At 41.5% G+C, this 20,781-nt stretch overlaps 1 protein-coding gene and 1 long non-coding RNA gene across 2 annotated transcripts in view; one reads left to right on the top strand and one right to left on the bottom strand.

The window, feature by feature from the left end:
• The window catches only part of LOC136366158 (chemokine-like protein TAFA-4), a 41,537-nt gene extending 21,916 nt beyond the window's left edge, over positions 1-19,621 (bottom strand). Inside the window, exons 1-2 of the mRNA XM_066327067.1 lie at positions 19,501-19,621; positions 16,384-16,499 (exon numbers count right to left, since the gene is read on the bottom strand). Of these exons, the coding sequence (XP_066183164.1) occupies positions 16,384-16,499; positions 19,501-19,580 (196 nt within the window). The 5' untranslated portion in view covers positions 19,581-19,621. The remainder of the gene's footprint in view (positions 1-16,383; positions 16,500-19,500) is intronic.
• LOC136366265 (uncharacterized) overlaps positions 1-20,781 on the top strand; it is a 302,489-nt gene that overhangs the window by 140,861 nt on the left and 140,847 nt on the right. The window lies entirely within an intron of this gene.

Here is a 20,781-nt window from a genome sequence, read left to right as displayed (position 1 = left end):
AGGGATGGTAAACACCTATTTCAGCTTCACAGGAGAGCTGCTCTGCACCTCCACCCTTCTCACCACCATCACATTCTTGGAGGTTATAAACGTGGTGACCACGACTTTGTTTTGTTTCTAGTTCATTGCTCTGTTGAGTCAAAGGTGTGGTTTTTTTAAACCTTCACAAGACTCACTGCCTAAATTCCACAGCTCTACAATTTCCAGCATTTAAGTAAGTTGGGGTTTGTGCTTTGGAGCTTTGCCCTCTAGGAAAACAAAACTTCATGAAAATTATTGATCTCACAGTAAAAACAACCTGATTTTCAAACAAAGCTGAGGTAAAACGATGCAAAACCTCCAAATAACATCGACATCAATTTCAATCACCTAAAAATCTCAGGGAAATCAGTGGAGCAGAAACTCATCCACGCAAAAAGAGTATAATAATTAGTGATTCAAATGGTTTTATCTGAGAGTGAACACAGGGGGTACCAGAGTATTTTTTAACCCCAGTACTGAAAAAAAATAGCATGCCTAGATCTTAATTTTGTTGGCTTATTTTTCCTTTTCTGCAGGAATTTCATTAGTGCTTTCCTTTAAAGCTCTCCCAGAACTCGGTTATGTGCCCAGAGAGCTTTTAAAGGAAAAGCACTTACTCACTTGGCATCTCCCTCCAGCCCCTCCTAGCTCTAATTACAGGGTACAGATTAAAAATACAAATTAGTTCTATCATTGCATCCTTGGCCTTTTGGAAAAAAAAAAAAAAAAAAGGGAAAAAACCAAAAACACACAGAGCAAAACCATAAACAAAACTACAAAGAAAAAAAAAAAGTGGAGCACCCAAAATAAGAAAAAATTTTGAAGTCAGCAGCTTGTACTGGGATGGGGGGAAAGAAAAGATGAAGTCCAATTCTTAAAAAAAATTCAGTACAAAGCTCACATGCCCGTGGCAGTCTTGCTTCAGTACAAAGTTCTGCAGCATGCAGGTGACATAATTAGGTCACTGGGGGCAAGGCTTCTTAGAACTGTTATATAAAGAAATCCATAAAAGTTCTCAAATTACACACCTTCCAGGTTTCAAGAAGGTTCAAAACAGCAACTCTGCAAGTAACCTGGTGTAAGTCCTTCCTGGCAGTACAAAGCATTGCAGTTATATATTCCATCATTATTCTGTTCTCAGCTTGCAATTATTTATGGGATCCTGCTAAATATATTTCATAACTTTGTCACTGAACACAAAACAACATTAAAGAAATTAAAGGTGAGCTACTCTTGGTGTTTCCCTGTCATTTGAGGATGAGGAATGACATTGTTCATGTAACAAATGTGACTAATAAGAGACTTTCCAGTGGATTTTCAGAAGAGTCTTAAGGGAGCACATGAAAACTATGACCTTTCCTGTTCAGCACTTGCTGATGATATCTAATGGATGAGATTTAGCCCAATGGATGATATCTAATGCATGATATCTCAAAGGGACGATGTCTAATTATCAAAATCTGATGGAACTGAAGCCAAGTGTGAGTTGGACATTCACACAGGAGAGCAGCACGGGTTGTGCGGGAGGGAGAGACCTCAGTGTTTGGGTCACTGACAGCAACTTCTGCTGGCCCAGCACTCTCAAAAATAATCGGGGAGTCAGTGACATGTGGAGCACTGCAAAACAACACCTGTCCTACTCCTTTAGAACTTTCAGCCCTTCAGGATTAAGAAGGGTTTGAAATTCAAGGTGCACACATGTTCCCCTTAGGAAGCATTGTGCAATACAGAGTCTCACTAAGCTCAGCAAACCACACAATCTCCTGCTCTCTGCAGTCACAGTTCCATTTACTCTGAAGCATTTCATAATTAATTCAGAACATGCTGGACTGTTGGGCTGACAAATATCATAATAAACAAGAGCAAATTGAAACGGAACCACTAAAGAGAAGAACTAACTTGCCTAGGACAGAAACAAAGTATTGTTCTCATCACCTGTAGCCAACCTCAACACTTGGAACAAGGCACCAGCATCAGGATGAACTTAGCAGCCTAAATAATCTCTTGATTGCACTCTACCATTTCATAATGAATGTACAGGACCAAATCCCAGCACACTTCTAAGCTGTGCCCTTAAAGCTTCCAAAATCCCCTAAAACTCCCCAGTTTCATATGGATAATTTAATATGTCTGCCAGCTAGAGCTGTTCTGTCCTCTCCATGGATATTCCATCTCCTGTCACCTGGAGCATACACAGCACTCTCCCACAGGGCCAGGCACAGACCTAGATTAATAATGCTAATGAGATATCTTCCCTGGATGGCACAATTAACCCTAACTAAGGGACCTCTTTATTTTTTAAAAAATTCTCCTTCAAAGCAATTTTTCCTTTAGGCCTTTAAGCCAACGAGATAAATCCAAAAGCTGGGAGAGTCATGTAAATCAAACAGCCTCAATTTCCATAGTGCAGCATCAGATAATACATTCAGCCACTGCTGGTGTTGATAAGTTTGAAACAGTTTTGTGTCACTGTATCTGCAAGCAAGTTCAGAAGGAGGTGAACAAGTTGCCAAAATCTTGTTTCATTCCAAGATTAAGGGCTGTAACAGAGGTCAAGTCTGTACCAGCTCCAAGTCTGCATTTTTTTTTTCCATATAGCAATTTCCTCACTTCATTGTCTCCATATTCTTGCCTAAAACCATCATAAAGACCTGTGGCTGGGATTAAGTCTCTTCTACATATCCAAAAGGAAATGCTGTGGATATACTGTTAATAATTCAGCATTTATAGCCCTGCTGTTCTAGGGAAATAGTCTGTTCTGATCTCACATTTCCTGCTTGCAACAAACAGCAACTATGCTTATTGCAACCACTTAATGCCATGTTCACACCCTAGTAAACACAAGTATTTTCTCTTGAACTTAGAACCACCTCCAAAGAAAACCAGGTGTGATACTTCCTAAAATAGAGATTTGCACATTTTAAGGCTCTCTCTTCAACATGAGAAAGTCCCACAAAAATTAAAATTCAAATAGTAACATTTTGGGTATCTAGGTAGAGCCTGAGCTTCAATCAACAAAACAGAGTTTTTAAATTTTTAACATCTGGTCTCTTGCAACTAAATGTAGAGAGTCAATGCACTTTTTAAAATTGCTCTTGGCTAATTAGTAACTACTGTAGCTGACAGCAAGATACATTTTCTCTCACAGTACAGAGTCCACACACAAATAGCTAAAAAATACAGCAGGGACACTGAGGTGAACTGCCCACACTTTCACCCTAATAGACTGTTAGCCTTGGAGGTGAGCTGGATCTCATTTAAATACTGGCACACATATAAAGTATTGCAGGTCCGAGCACTCGGTGTAAATCGTGACATGTGGTTATGAAACCTTTCGTTATTTTGTACGTTTATAACATCAATGTTAAACATCTCGATGCTGTACAAGACGTTGTTACAAATTTTAACAAACATAATTTACATTTTAAATAGACTCAGAAATGCAGATACGGTTCTAACAGGAGGATACCAACATGAGGAATGTGGGACCGCTCAAGGTCAAACCTAATTACAAAGCCTGCTAAGATGAGGATCATTTTTTAAGCAGGGCGAAATTAAATTATTTGTCAGCGCTATCAGGCAGTAATACCTGCCTGTTTAATTGCTGTTGATACAGCCTATAAAACTTGGAAAGGAAACGCTCAGGCACAATTTCGTTTCCCTTCCCGGGTCGAGATCTGCCTGAGAAGCAGCGGGCTGGGCTGGTCCCGGCTGCGGTGTCACCTACGCCAGGGACATGTCCCCTTGTCACCGCCTGACCTGGCCCCCTGCCCTTCGGAAAATCTGGAACAGCAACACCCGTGCTTGGAACTAAAGACCGAGCTGTGCCTCTCCTGGACACAGAAAGAGCAAATAAAGGATTAATTAGGGAGAAAAACCCCGTGGAAATCGGGGAGAAGATGCTCCGGCGGGACCCCGTGGCCTGTGGCGCTGCTGCCATCAGCGGACGGCTCCGCGCAGGGACCACCGAGAACCACCACGGGCACAGGGGATGCTCCTCCCTGCCCCTCGCTGCCACTGCCCTGCGAGGCGAAAGCCCACAGAGAAAGGAACATAAAGCAGGGAAGGGCTGGGTGAGAAGCCGCTTCTAAGAGTCTGCTCCTTCTTCATGGGGATAAAAGAGGCGCCTCCTGCCCAGACTCGCTCCTGGTGCTGCCTGAGAAATCAACCCATGGACTCGATCCCGCTCCCATCCTGCAGCTCTTTAGCTGGTTTAAGATGCTGGAGCTCAGAGAGGAATGGTTACTCAGAGCTTTGTAACATGCTGCATCTTATCTGTCTTATACCAACCACAAATTCCAAGCCTTCACATCTAGAATTTATTGCACTTAAAATGGAAGTTCAGCACCTACCTTGCATAAACCCGTTTGAAAAATCCTACTGGCTGCTAATCTGCTGTGATAGGTATCTAACTATCTTGTTAAATCTAGCTTTAAAAGCCTGCATCTGCCTTGTTTCAGTACTTGGGAGCTCAGAATACGTGTAGAGCAAAATGAGACTTTGATATTCTGCTATCTACTTATCATCTCCTCACAGATAACAGAGGGGCTAAGAATTTGTAAATGATAGCATAACATTTCATTATCACATCATTACTCGTGGATGATGAAGCAGAGACAGTGACAACCATTTAAAGGCAGCTCAAATTTTTAGGGTACCATCTACAGGGCAATTTATGAAGAAGATACATTTCTGATGCTAATAGGATTCCCCAGCAAGACATCAATAGCACAAACTCCCCCAAATCAAGGAGAGTGGGAGGGAAGCAGGGCAAAAGTGGCTAACTTGGGACCAGAAAAGAGGAAAATACACGACTTTCCTCAGCAGTTTAGCTTCACAATCAGTGCTCTGCTCTGTGAGATGCTGCTGAGACAGAGGGACAACAGTCAGTCTCTATATTCTTCATACCTTCATATTTCCTGTGAAATTGCTACGATAAGCATAAATGATCATCTATCCACTTCTAATTTAAACCATCTTTAAATCCCACTACCCAGAATTCTCCCAAAGAGCAGCAGTAGTGTAGCAGTCAATAGAGAAGGGGATTATGTTGGGTTTTTTTGTTTCGTTCTGGGGGGTTTTTTGGTGTATGGGAGGAAAGAGGTGAACTGTGACTGATAACAACACTTACCAGTACCTGATATTCAACTACACCACCGACAGAATGGGGAAAATCATAATCCACATTTCACCTGGTTTGATTATCTCGGGGTTTTTGTAACAGTTAGAAAGCCTGACATGTTGTCCTCCCTGTACAGTCAACCTCCCAGAAAAGCAGGGGCACAACCAGAAGTCCTTTTAGTCTCCAGAAAGTCCTGAGTGCTATAAAAAACACTTTACTGGAGTCACAACAAAAGCCAGGGCTGTCCTGTGATAACAGGCTGTGCATTGCACCAGGCACCAAGTCAGCTTTTGCAGAGAATCTGCAGGGTTTCTGCTTTGATTTGCTGCCACATGTCCAGTTCAGCTCTGTCTGAGCAAGACACCCAGCCCAGGACACTCCCAGTGCTTAATTTCAGGAGGACTCATTTAGGATAGTTGTCTTCTGTCAGTAAAGAGAGATCCTTGGTTTGCCTCTATACCAAACACAATAAGCTCATTTACCTCTTAAAAAAGTTAACTGGAGCATTAAAGTCCTAATAATTAACACACCCCTACAAACAAGACTTACACAGCACCTAATATGAAGAACAAGCTCAGCTTTGCACATTTCTACCATGTTACTTCTCAACTGCATTTAAACTTTGGCACTTGTTTGGATACAGGAGCACAGACTTGAAAATATACAATATCTTATTTGATTCTAGTCAAGAGATTATGTAATCATTAGTGCAGACCTATTTATCTCCCTCTCGTTTCATCATTCAGAAATTAAAATGTGGTTTTTGAATTTCAATTGGCTTATCAAGTGCTCAATGACATCATGAATCCTGTCTCCACTGAAAGGGATTTCTGCCTTTCTTCTTCCTTGAAGCCTCACGTCCTGTTCACTCCATCACGCAGTCCTTTCACAAAGCAGATAGCTTAAGTCATCAGATCTATGCAAAAAAGACTAAGTAGCTCTCATTGCCCCAGAGAGCACTTTGCAATTGGATGCTGTTTTTACACACACTCTTACTGAAGCCCCGTGTTCATCCTTGTGATTTTCACTGCCGATTCCTTTTCATATTCAGAATTACTTTGTTTAATGCTTTATTTGCAGTGTGTATAACATCAATGACTCTTTCCCTGCTGGAGGCCAGTTCATGCTGCCCCTCAGCTCCAGGCACCTTGTGTTACCTGTGCTTCACACTGCACAGAACAAGAGTCAGCCGGTGGGTACACAATGCCTGTGCTCTCACCTCACTCACCTGAGACACAGCGACCCCATTTCTTCTCTCCCCATCCCCACAAAGCCAAGCAACAAACCAGCTCCTACTCACCACGCTAATATAAGACCAGTGGCAATTAGCAATATCCACTCAGCACGGCCATCTGCTGAGGCTGCCACAACCAGACATCTTCTGCTTGTCCCTCGACTGAATTCATCATTGCACAACAGCCAGTTTTCCCTTGGTCAAGGAGTGACCAAGTGCTAATAATATTTCTCATCTAACAGATCACAGACTGAAAGGTCATGTCATATTCACAAAAAATATATATAGCGAGCAAAACTTAATAAATAAGGATAAATGTCCTTTCTTTGCAGTGCCTTTTGACCAACTCAGCTAACATACTCTGAACTGAGAAATGCTGTAAAAAGGTTGAGAAGGAGCTCCCCAGTCACTTGCCAGCTCTGAGAGGTGTGTGCCTGTGCTGGCCAGGTTTAAGTGTGTTGTTTGTATAAATCACAGCCCAGCCACCAAGCCCCAGGCAAGATAATCTAAACTTGACCCTGGCTCTCTTCTGCAACTGAGACCTGTCGGCTCCCAAGACACGGATATGTTCACCATGCACACAAGGGTTTCTTCCCTCATCTCTTAAATGAGAATATTCACATTTCCTTTGTAAGTAGTTCATGTTGCTGACAAATACCTTACATTGCATAGATTTGGGTGCCAGAGGAGTCACCCAGCAGATCACTGCTTATTTAGGCTGCAGAATTTGGGGCAAAGACACTTCTCTTTTTGGAGAGGCATTTTGAAGAAAATGCTGAATCACCTTTTTCCCTGGTAAACTGGTTCTTCTGCAGTCATAGTTCTTTTTAATGCTGCTTTGATGCTGTTCTTGCTACAGCCCAAAGAAAAATGGAAATGATTTTGCAAAAAAGCCCTACTCAGGATTTGGGTTTGATCCAGAATTCAGTCAATCCAAACCCCTTGATACTGGGGAAGGGTCAGGAAAATTCCTTCACAGTCACTACTGGATTAGATTTGTTGCCCCAGAAGAGGACATGTTTTCAGAGTAAACTCTCTTTTCTCTCTAGCTTGGCACAAACTGCCATGTGATGCAGTCTGATAAAAGGATGTTTCATTACATTAGCACAGCAGACTTATTTGTCAGTTGCAGACTAATTATCTTGGCTCCTTGTTTGGGGACCATGGCATCCCTTGCAGTAAATTGCATTTTGCTGAGGGCAGCAATTTACTCCATTTCTAAAGAATGTCAACACAAAGTTCTGGGGTCTTTTATACTTCCAAATAAAATGTTAAAAATAGTGTGTGGTGAGGGGAGGAAAAAAGCCCATCTGTCACACTATTTCTGAATGAAATATCAAAATATTGCTTTTTTCTATATAATTCAAACAACATTGAACATAAGTCTGATAATAAAGCCCATTATATTGTCTCCATTTCTGAAACCTTAGAAGAAGAACAAAAGCTGAAAAATTAACTCTGTGCAAGTAAATTATTAAATTCTATTGTCAGCAGCCATTCCTAAAAGCAGACAACAGAGTTGGACACCCAGCCAAGCAAGTGACAATCCTAAAGAGCAACTTGCAGAGCAATCAAACTTTCTTTTAACAATATGCATTTAGAAACACTGAAAATAAAATTATCAGCTACATTTTTTCCTCAGTGACACAGTAGTACTAACTCCAATAGGGTGCATGTGGAGAACAGCAAGGACCTTTTCTGCACCCAAACTCTTTAGATGAGAAATTCCAGTTGACTTCATTTTGGTTGGTTTGTTTGTTTTTGTTTGGGTTGTTGGTTTTTTGCTTTTTTTGGTCTTTTTTTGAGATTTTTCTTTTTTGTTTGTTTTTGTGGCTTTTGGAGGGGCCTTTTTTGGGGTTTTTGGGGGGGAGACTTTGGGGTTTTTTATTGTTTGACTGATTTTTTGCTTTTATTTTTTTGGGGGGGGGGATTTTGTTTGTTGGTTGGATTTGGTTTGGTTTTTGTTTCGTTTTTCTTTATTTTTTCCAGTTGGAAGAATACCAACATCTGCTGAAAGCACTCAATGGACAGAAATCATAAGCATAGCCACAATTCATGCCAGATATTCATGTTGCTGGGGTGAGTTAAGCCAACTGACATAATATGATCTTTTTCTCAAGTTATATTCTGACTCGATTTTAGTATTTCAATAAATTATGTTTTCTAAAGACAAATCAGAGAAGACTTAGTAACAAGTGTCAGTGCTGACACACAGTCTGAAGATCTTCCTGTTGATCTCCTCTGAAAAGAGCATCTCCTCAACATGGCAAATCAGCAGAGGCTTCATGTCCCATGCAGAGACAATCCAGGGATACCACAGACAAGGAAGGTCAGTGTCTGCTCCCCATCAGCCTCCTGTTATGTAGAGGGAAATCTAGGTAAAGAAAGGAAGCTGTAGAAAAAGGGATATACAGAGCACAAAAGATGCTTTAAGGTTTTACACCCAATCTGAAAATAAAATGAACCCAAAAAACTTCCTTGGTACACTTAGATTTTTGCTTTACAATCACTTACAATTTCGTTTTTGCTATCAGGAAAAACCAGCCAACGTGATGCAACAGCTTACAAACAGCTGTTAACACACCCCTGCTCTGCTAAACACAGGTCCTGCCATTCCACCCCAGCTAATTTGCAACAATTTCTGAAAAAAAAAAAAAAAAAAAAAAAAAGGCATCAAAAGATGTTACTTTTGGATGTTATTCCAAAATATTCGCTACATCTTCAGGTGCTACTTGAAGGAAACGCAGGTATAGAACAGAACTGGTATCAGGAAGATGCAAGCAGGAAATAAAGGTAACAGAAATCTTGCCTCACACTCACCTGATCATTATTTCCCAAAATAACATAAATCAAAAGACTAGTGACCATTGATGGACTGCAAGGCATGTGGATGAAATTGATAAGGAGAAAAAATAGGTGGAGATAAAGAAAGGAAATAAATAAATAAATAAATAAAGTCCAAACACAAAGCAACAGAACTGTTGATCCTAGAATTTTCCACTCATAACTTCTGGCATTTCTGGAGGTATTGTTAAAGATTGCCACACTGGAAGATAATGAATGTCAGGTGTAGTTTCCATCTCCAGTGTGATGAGGAGAGATTACCCTGCGGAAGCCTACAAGACATCTTTAATCTCCTGATTTAGAAGCCATTGTCTGCTATCAGTTGTCACCTCTCCTGAAGGAATGCAAGAATGCTGCCAAATAGTGAAAACCAGCTGCAGCAAAGAGCTACCAGCAGCAATCCTGAGGTGCTCTGCCAACAAAACACTTAAATGTTAGTTAAAAAAAAAAAAAAAAAAAGGAAAAAAATTCCATCTCCAGGTTCTTCCATTATTAATTTAATGTTTTCTGGTTTCCAAGAAGAAATGCTTGCTCAAACATGTCCTTGAAACCAGGAAAAACATGAACATCATAAACTTTCAAAGTTAAAGCGGAGGGGCAGCTCTCTGGAGGGGAGAACACCAGGCTTGGCACAAGAGCTGGGCACTTCTTGAAGTCTGAGTGGACCAGGCACAGGGAGGGCATGATTGATGCTACAGCCAAGGATGATAACAGATTTCCTGCTCTTAAATACAAGGGGAATATTTTATACCCACCCACAGCCAAGTAGGCAAACTAAGCCACCGTGGAGAGTCAGCCCACCCCAGGCTGCCCCTGCACCACACTCCATCAGGTAGGCCAGACAAAAACACACAGCCTAAATCACCAGAAACTGCTACTCATTTCCAGGGACATTTATTCAAGCCTGTGCAGCCATCCATTTGGGATGAAAGGCCTTACAGTTACACTGAAATGGGACTTTTAGTCTGGGGCAGGCTCTGCCCTGCTGTCACAGTCAATGTAACTGCGAGGCTGTGGCAATGCAGCCCAGCCAGTGAGCACAGACCTGGTGATCAATAGAAGAACAGGCCCTAAAACAGTTTCCATCCTTCAAAATGCCAGTGATTTGGCAAGCACAAAATGGTGAATTCTGTGAGAATGACTGGTTTAAGCTTTAATAAAATCATAACTATGAAGTTTCGCTTTTCTGCTGAGACATATCCGGAGTGGGCTGGAAGCTAAATCACAGAAGAATCACTAACTCCCACTTCAGTGGGGTCAGGACTTCATCTTAGGCAGGTCTTTTAATCATTTCAGAGGAAGGAACTCGATGCAAGTCCTTTACATCTCAATCTCTTGCCTTCATCACTCTGGCATCCATCCTCCCAAGGACTCAGTGTGCTGACCTCCATGTAAACCCAGAACAGAGCACGTGCTGCTTTTGTTGCATCACCTCACTCATGTGAACCCCAAGGACAAGATCTTTTCCATTCTATTTGTGGATTTACACTTATCCAACCATTTCTTTCTGCACAAGATAGCACCAGACTATCTATTTGCAATGTAATATTTTCTTCTGTTATCAGATCTAAGTTTGGGAGAAGTAGATTTAAAAGAAAAGACACAGAGTAAAGAAAGCTTTCCTGGTTAGGTTTTGGTCAATGGAATATAAAGATTATCATTTACAGCAGGTGGCAGCTGCATAAAAACAAATGATGGTGTCATATAAAATGAACAAAATAAAGACAATATTTTCACAAGCCCAAATGGCTTTAAAATAAAGTCACTTTGATACTGCAGGAAAGAGCTTGGTATCAGCCTCCTACTCTATAGTTTGACACACTGGGCTTGGCCATTTGTATTAATGAAACTCTGTCTTCTTTTTATCACAGAATTCACACACACACACACTTTTGATGATATTTGATACATAAACCATTTACCAGTTTGTCTGTAATTCTCCCCCTCCCCCTCAATTCCCAGGAATACACAAATCTTTTCACATGCCATCCCTTTCCACGCAGTTAAGGTGCACATTCTTGGAAAATGACACCAGGAGCTGCATTTTACCCTATAAAAGAGTAAATCAACACTGAATTATTATTTACTGGTAACACAGCTACGCATCTAATTTGAAGTCATTGTCAAAGTCTGTCACATATATTAAAAGCTCTCATTGTCATTTAAGGGAGGAAAAAAAGAAAATAAATATTTCTTATGTTTTTTTCTCCTCCAAAATAAGTATACCAGCAAACATCACACAGAGAATTCTGCTCCTTTTTGTCTTAAAGGGAACCTATTTCTCAGGTGAATTGCCTTCCCTACCTTATTACTTGAAGAGATTACAGTCAGGGCTGTATATTGTAGCTACCCTATATTTAGAAGCTGGGTAATAAACCACATAAATAGCACACTGAATAAAACATTAGGACATAAAAGGAGTTAAACAGAACAAAGGGCTAAAGCTTATTGTGCAGTAACCATGTCTGCCCCATGGAAATATGGAGGACCCATAATTCTAGTTAGCAAAATGCAGAGTTGGGATTTAAATCAGGAGGAAGCCAGCGGTGTCTGAGTGCTGGAGCCCCTTCCACAGCCTTGCAGGGCCCTCTGGTGGAACTGGGAATCCATCTCACGGCTGCCCAACAGCACTGCCAGGAAAAATGATGCTCCAACCCCAAAATAAGGACAGAACAAGCAACATGGGTTGTCTCTGTTTTCTTGAAAGCAGCAATATTCCTAACACAAAGCTGCATTTCTCAGCTCTCCTGTAAGATTAAATCCTGGAGCCTTTGTAAGTAAAGAATTTTTTCTCTGACTCCAGTGGGGACAGTCTGTCCATAAAGCCCTGAAAATAGATAAAAGAACTCCTTAAAGTTCGGAAAAACTGCAGTTGATGTGGAACATCCTGCCCAAAAATTTAGACCCTTCAGAAAAGCTGGAAGCATTTCAGGTGAGCATCATCACATAAAAGAGTCTCAAAAAAGCCAGGCTACACCAGTAATTCATGACAGAAACTGCTCAGCTGGCTGTGCCAGCCCAGAGTCTGCAGGGCCAGCCCTCACATGAGCTGACCTGACAAAATGTCTTTTCAATGCTTCTTCATTTGTGACTTAGAGCAGTGAGGTGGAAGCAAATCTTTTCTGGTACTGAATGTGTGTTGCTTCACCTAGCACAGCATGGAATTGATCATTATATTGGTATTAGGTACTCAGGAGCCTGAAATACTACCCACTTTTGGGAGTTTTTTTGGGTTTTTTTAAGTAAAATTGGAAGCTTATGCTTCCCTTAGTTATTGTCAGGGCAAAAGAGAAATTCTTCAGAAGGGTATTTGCAGCAACAAAGTCAGAGGAATATTTACATGTTTCTTCTCCACATACATATACAAAGGCTGCCAAAATAATCTGCACAAGCAGCATCTTCAATGACCTAATGGCAATGAGAAGGAAAATCTCTCCTCTACCTTTTGCCTTTTGACTCTGTCAGTCAGAGCAATGACAGTGCTCCAATGAAAAACTGGCTGTGGCCTCCAAGCTGGATTCCAGATCCAAACTGCTCCAAAGGCAGGATTGGCTTGCAGGATTGAGCAGTCTTTCCCCTGACAGGTATTTGATGGTGGGGAATATTTCATAGAGCAAAAGAAAGAGCCAGGTCTGCCTTACACTTCATTACAGCGAAGAGGCCTCCATTGTCAAAAGGATTTCTCAATGCCTTTCTCTCCCACTTTTCAGGAGCAGGATGGCTATTGGATCCATAAGATCCAGTCTCTGTCCCTGCCTGAATAGGGCAGACAGCTGCCAAATGTCATTTATTCAGGCACCATCTAGCATGACCTAGGTCAATAATTGTCTTTTCCCAGATTAGGCTCCTTTTAAATGGCAGTATTTGAAAAGAAAAAGTCGATTCCCACTTTTCACCTTCCATTCTTCTGTCTGCTCTTTAAAGTTTCTTGGCTGTAGCAAGTACACATTTGTTTAAAGGTGCTGATGATATCAAGTGGATCACTTGAATCAATCACATTGATTGTCAGGAGCAGACACAACCTGTTCATAAAAACCAGCTCCTCTCAAAGCATCCCAGGCTGGGCACCTCATGACTCCCAGCCCAGCAGGGACCTGCTAGGTGACAGGTGCTGGACCTAAAGGACAAAGCCTTTGCTGAACCCAAAGCTTGGAATCATTCCTCTAATGTGCTTCAGGACCTTCTGCTTTGAAAAATGTGAATGCTGCCTATTGACTGCAAAAATTTTATCTCAATTGTTATCCAAGAAGGTGCTAATTTGTACTAAATAAATGAGGCTAATTATTTGCTTTCCGCAAAACAGGCTCTGCTAAAAGCTCTGAATTATTTGCTTTCCTGATGAACAAGGCAGCACCTTGCTCACATAATAGATTCCATCAGAGATTTGATTATCCATTAGAAGTTCCATGTGTTGTGTCAAGCAGCACAAGATAAGATGATGTTGGGAAACGCAGGCCCCTTGAGGACAGACCCCTAAACCCTCTGTGGTGTCAAGAGTCAGATGTAGGGAGTTGAGGAATCAAAAATGGGATCGCTGCTTCATTTACCACGTGGAATCAAAGTGGGATGGGGATCATTCAGTGTACAGAGGAGGGAAACTCACATTTGGGGAAGAACAGGACACTACAGCCTAAAAGGGTGCATGAAGGCTCCAGCTTCAAGGTGTCCACTTGGAAAACAGCTCCACAGCTGGACCAAGCCACTGATGAGGAACAGAACCTTCTTTTAGCTCACCAGAGAAATCACAGCACACAAATATGCTTAAAGTTGAGCAACTTGACTGTGTTTGTGGTACCTCTTTGATAAGGTGAAAGAATTCCTGATGTCAATTTAAAGCATCCTCTTAAGCATTCTGAAATTTTATATAAAAAACATCATCATGATTTACATAATAAATACACTGTGTTCATCATACAATCCCACAACACAGGATCACTGCTGCCTTATTACAGGTATTTCCCTTAGATACACAGGCAAAAGGCATCTTGAAAGGACAAAAATAACATTTCTTCTGACAAGACCACTCCCCAAATGACAAAAGGTGCAGAAGGCTCTTCTCCAGGTTCTTCTGCTGAGTCAGCTCTGAAATGCTCTGCTACTAACTCATGATTGTGCGCTTACCCCCTTCCTCTTGGAAGTGATACCACTAATTCCCAGAACAAAGCAGCAACATGGGTCATCCTCTACCACTGCACTCACTGGAATTACTCCTTAGGCTTTTGCCTCACAATGCAGTTACTCTCCAAAAATTGTATTTCATAGCAAACACGAGTGTTGCACAGCCAGGGAAAGCAGAGCTGGTGGTGGGAGAAGCCAAGGAGGAGGTTTTGGAGCTCTCAGAGGCACAGCAGCTACGTGTAGGTCAGTCAGTCCTGCTTGCCAGTTCTGAAGATATTTTGGTGAGCACAGGAGGAGCCTTCAGCTCCTACCTAGACAACCACTGGAAGCAGCCAGGGAAGGGATCAATAGTTTGTCTCTTCTGGAGGATGGAGCCTCTACCTCACTTCCCAGCTCTGAGAGGAGTGGATGCTAACATTAGACCTGGACCCACAAGAGTCTGGCTCAGAGCTAAGAGCATGGTATATAGATTTGAGGACTGACACCTAATTTAGGAATAGGGCCACATCACAATGAGCAACATTTGCAGAAACCCCCAAGCCAGCAGGGAGCTGACCATGGTGCTGAGAACACAGAGCCATTGTGGAGCTTGCAGCCACGATTTTGGCCTCTCCTGAAAAGCAGCATTGACAGGGGGTATTTTGTTACCTTGCCCTGTGGGGTTGTCAACTCCTTTTTTTCTGTTAGGGCCGGGATTAAATGCTCAAGAGGCACAGTTTTTGTGTTTGGACTCAGTTGTTCATTAATTCTTATCTATAGCACAGTCTCATAAGTTGAGACTAGAACTTTGTTAGTTCTAGCTAACAAAGTAGAAAATAGCTGACTCTCTATCTCTTTCCAAGGTATTTTAAGCACAAATGGACCAGTTATGGGATGACACTTAAATTATTTTTACTTTTAACCCAATAACCAACCACCTGCGGTCCACAATGTAGATTTTTTTTCTATCCAATTGCAAAAAAACACCCGAAACCACAAAGAAGAAGATCAGTACTCAGCCTACGCCCAAAATCTTCCATCTTGCTTTATATATATTACTATATACTAAAATCTTAAACTCTAAGTTTCCCACCCTGTGATATTACACACTTCTATTCAAACTACACACCCATAGTCCCAGCGTTATCACTCAATTTTGGAAGCCTCTTCCAGAGCCTCAGGTCAAATGCAATGTTTTCTTGAGGGTCAGTGGCTGTCAGCACAGAAAGCCTAAAATTCTGAGTACCCAGGGTTCCAACACTGCCCCTCACTCTAGTGGGATCAAAGCTGGCACAGTCTTAGCACAGCTATCCCATTTTATTTAGGCCTTCCTCAAATACCTTTGCATTAGCACTAGTACATCTTTATCTCTTTCTGCTTTCAAGCTGAAGTCTGCATGCTCCTACCAGAGATGTTGCTACAAAAATCCAGCCTGAAAGTCAATCCAGCTTGTTCTGAGCTTTTTCTGACATTTATAATATGATAACACATTGTGCCTAGTAGGTATTTCCCTACTGCAATAGGGAAATTTCCCCTGAAATGCAAGGCTTTAGTTTCCTCACTATGCCAGTTAGGGAAAGAAGGAGAGTATCACAGGCTGATCTAAGCACAGGTCAGAATTTGTGTCAGTCAGTGAAAGAACTGGCTAACGTGAGTCTGAGGGCTTCGATTTATTGCCCACCAGAGCAAATGATACTGCTGTAAAGTCAGTTGATAACGACAGGATTAAGAGGGTGAAGGTAAAGATACTTCTCAGAATGTCTTTGGATAAGGATAAAGCAAAATTACACAAACAAATCCCAGAGTCCTAGCAGTCATGAAGTCACTCCGAAAACCTCCTGCTGAGCTTCAGTACATAAATAACTAGGAAAAAAAAAAAAAACCCACAAAAAATTACAATAACTCTTTTTTTTCCTTGTTGGCGGTGTATTTTTAACCTATTGCACTGATTATAACATGCTGTCAACAGCCTCATCAATTATCCATTGCTAGAAAGTGGGCTCTAACATGCTGCAAGTGGTATTAATTGGTCTCAGTAGCACATAATGAGTTTAAAAGCTCCTACCTGTGTGCCCCCGGGGATGGTGACTAGAGGCGGACAACAATTTACAGCAGACCATTAACACATAGACCAGAAAGAGCCAGTCAGACAGAAGCATTGATTTGGCACAGAATCTCATCCTGGAGGCAGAAAAGGAAGCAGTTGAGTGAAAGAACAACGCGAGTAGGGAATAACATAAAAATGATGTGGGGAAGGAAAAGCCAAAAGGAGCCGAAGAATAACTAATGTGGCTTATTGCAAGGCAACACTCACAAAATCATATTCATTATTTGGCTGGGATCAATGCTTTGTTAAGGATATTTTATAATTAGAAGCAATGTCTATCACACATCACATTACTCACAAGTACATGTTTATAATAACACATTATGAGTTCTATGAATGTCAGATAAGGGAGGGGTTCTTTTGTCTTTTATCAAGACCCAAGCACGTTCAAATTTAAAAACACATGTTTATGAGGTGTGCTACTATTTTTAAACTGCATCTCCCCGAATGATAGAAAAAAAATGTCATTTTTACTTAACACTTCTCAGGACATATTTACTAAAGCTACCAAGTCCTCTGTAACCATGCACAGGACTTGGCTGGGTCTCCCAAACACACAACATTTGGGAGATTTCCTGGAGATCAGCCAGTTTGCTGAGGGCAAAACACTCATGAAGCAGCACCTCAGTCAAACATGCAAGGACTCACTTCTCTACCAGGGTGTTGGAAACTGCATTTCAAAAAACATTTGCTCTAAAGAAGGTGCTGTTACTCTTACTCATGTCTTTCTTAGAACTTAGATTCAAAATCCTCTGTAATTTTTCTGCAAATATCTACAATTAAATCCCTCAATAGCTTATGTTATGCCATTCATCATATAGAAAGGGAATCTAATCAGCTTTTTAAACTCGGTTATGATGATTTATTGCTTGCATGATACATAAATGGGTGTTATGTAGTTGAACCCTTAGATACCGTGTTCCACACTTTCAGCAAATTCTGCAAGCAGGAATACATCTAATTAATTAAAGGCAATTTATGGATTTGCATAAATTGAACGAAATACTGTTTTCATGGCAGTGATGTTAGTCTACAGTTAATCAGCAGGCTGGGATTTGGGCAAGCCTAACACAAGTTTATTTGCACCAAAAGTCCTTTGGGAAATACTTTCCCTCTGCAGATTTCGGTTCTGAGTCTTCCAAGTACTTTCTAAAAAAAGTCATCTGTAGATCTCAAGAATACCTAAGACTATTCAGCTAATCCAATATTCAAGTGCTGAAAAGAAACGTTTATTAAAAAAAAAAAAAATATCCCAAGCAACACGTGCCTTAGACAGCTCTACTGTCACAACCAGCTGACACACTTGGATGTTGTCTGAATTTGAAAAACATCTACCAATTAAACCAAAACGGAGGCAATGTTTCCTCATTTAAAATTGCTTAAACAATTCCCCTTTCACACTTTGCAAAGCAATATTTTTTCTCTAATTGTAAATGTTGATAAAACCCAAACAAATAAAAAATGCATTTATTAATATCAGAAGTTAAGAGACCAGAAGCCTGCTGCATGTAAATATATTTTAGCAACAAATACTGGTTTACACTTCAGAAAGAAATACATCAGTGCAAACACCAGCAACTTCAGCATACAATTATTTTTAAAATTATATAAATATTGTGGAAAAAAAACAGCTCACCATGTCTACAGATTTCAGACAATGAAAATTATACATAAAGAAACCACACTTTAAACACTCCTTTGGCAAAATGGTACCTTTTCTGGCTTTAAGAAGATGCTCTGTTTTGAGCCCAATATGATGCCACCCCGAATACAGGAACAAACACTCTGTTGGCCTTTTACAGCTCTATAGAGGAGATTTCTGTGAGTGTGAATCAACTCCAGAAGATAAACACATCACTGCTCCTCACCTACCCTATGAGTACCCTCTTGTGGAGAACTCCCAGAATAATTCAGAGCAGCTGAACCTAACTCACCTCTTGCACCCGGCTGAACCTCATAGTGTCACTGCAGCTTATGGGATTGAGGCACTGTGAATGCAGCATAAGTATCACTATTGCTGTTGATCCAGTATTAGCCTAAGAACACTGTCTAGTAAGTTCTGAAATCAGTGTACCATTTCAGAATTTGGTCATCCAAATCTTTCCCAGTTGATTGAACCTCTTTCTTTATTTTTCTTTTCTCTTTTAGGAATGAGCTGAATTTAACCTTAGTTTCCTTGGCCTCTTCATGAGAAACACACAAGTTACAGCTCATGCACCAGTCATCACTGAATAGGATGCCATCATCTGCTCAGCTTCCAATCCCATCCTTCTGTTGCTCTAAATGAACACTCAGACCTGATGCAAGTGTCAGTGGATACCCCAGCTCTGGTGTCACTCTGATATCATGAAGACAGAAACCCTCCTCCAGGTTTCCTGGATTTAACCTATGGAATTAAACACCCCAGCTCAGGCATTCTGAACATGTCATTTCTGGTGGGAGTGGGTGGAAGGCACAGGTGTGATAAAAGACTGATCCCAAATCATGCATCATAAGCTCAACAGCTGCTGATCCAGCACTTAAGTGGACTCAGGTGTTCCCACCATTCCCAGTGCAGCAGCAAAACTCCTCTCAGTGGAAATGGTCATGCTCTGACTGTTTTCCAAAGTTTTCCCCAGCTGAGTTTGACTCTTTTGAGACACTGAACAAGGAATGTGAAATCAGGGCTCATCAGGTTAACAGGGTGACCTAACCCCTGTGTAAGAATGTTCAAGCCCAGGAATAAGTGTATCACTACAAAGCATCCACTTGGTCATAACCAAACTGAAAGGCTGCTAAAAGCATCCAGTATCATCCAAATGACACATCTGCAGGCTTCAGTCTGCCTTGCAGGTAGACAGGGCACAAGTTTTCAGCCTGCTAACATAAAGAAACACAAGAGGATCTTTGAAAAGGCAGAGAAAAAATGGAATTTGGCAGACAGATGCAGCAAGGGGTGCTGAGCCCTTCAGCATCACTGGGCTGCCGCTTTCAGAAATGTCAAGCCTTCATTCTCTATTGGATTCAAGTGGATATTGTTGCTAACCAGAACAGCCAATCTCCAGTGTCATTTGAAAGATAAAAAAGTGCTCTTACCTTGGGGACTTTGCAAGAATTTTGTTCCAGTCAAACACAATTATTTCAGTGTGTTTTTCATAGTTATTCCAGATTCCCATTTGCGGCAGCAAACAAGCCTTTCTGCATCTCAGAATTTTCCCTTCACTTCGGGGACCTAGAAAGCAAGCCACATTACACTGCAATTAACGTCTGGAAAGGTGCTGTAAAACACATCTTTGTTACCAAAATCTTAGTTTCACAGTGCCATCTACAGTGCAATCCGGGGCAGAAGGCAGCAGTTGTATTTCTCATTTCTCTCTGAGAACACAGAGGAGCTGTGGTGAGGCAGCTCTGAGGTATCTCTGCATTCACCAAAGGCAAAGTTTGCTGCACTAGGGGTTGCAAAGAGAATGTGTGCAGCTCACTCACATGCCCTCTCACCACCCAGCTGCTGGGAAAGCTGTAAGGTCTAAGACTGCACCATAGTGCAAACACGTTTCCACATGGTTCCACGAAGCCTCCAACAGTTTGAAGCAGAGATTACTAAAGATAGTGGGGAAAATCTGTCATTGTCTCCATAAAGATTTGGCCCAGGCCCTGGAGCTTGCCTCAGCAGCAGAGGGTCACATCCACAGGAGTGTGTCTGGGACTCTGTATCACTGCACCCTCTGACCCTGCTGCCTCCCCTCGCTCCCAGCATCAGCTCACACCCAGCCCACCTACACACAGGAGTTACACATGGAAATCTCCACATGGGAACACTTCTACAGCAGCACTGGCACAAGTTCTGCAGAACAAGGAGCTCAAACACTCCATTTTATAGACATTCAGGCCTCTTTGCTTTTGCTGTTTGTATTTGTTCTCTCACTTCCATCCCTGGGCACAACTTGGCCTCCTGCTATTGAAAACACCACACAGAGCAATTTGTGAGAGTAAATAATAATGTGGTTTTCACCTGCACAGAGATCACAACAACCTTTCCTCATCTTATCCACCATTTTTTCCATTTCACTCCTCCTTTGATCAGTTAGAAATCTGCTTTTAAGAAGCACAGAATTACAGCACAACACTGGAGGGCAGAGCATGTCTGGGGTCATAAAGCACATAGGCAGACACCTTTCAGCAACTCAACACACTCATAGAATCACAGAACCTCCCAGTCACAGGTTGGAAGGGACCTCAAAGCTCATCTTGTTCCAAACCATGAGCAAGGACACACCCACTGCACCAGGTTGCTCAAAGCCTCATCCAACCTGGCCTTAACAGCTCTTTTTTCTTCAGAATGCCATGAGAAAACGGAGTAATTGCTGGAATTAAAGA

Source organism: Sylvia atricapilla, chromosome 11 (assembly GCF_009819655.1).
Source record: "Sylvia atricapilla isolate bSylAtr1 chromosome 11, bSylAtr1.pri, whole genome shotgun sequence".
Lineage (NCBI taxonomy): Eukaryota > Metazoa > Chordata > Aves > Passeriformes > Sylviidae > Sylvia > Sylvia atricapilla.
Note: the sequence above shows the minus strand (reverse complement) of the source record. Positions and strands in the feature narration are given on the sequence as shown.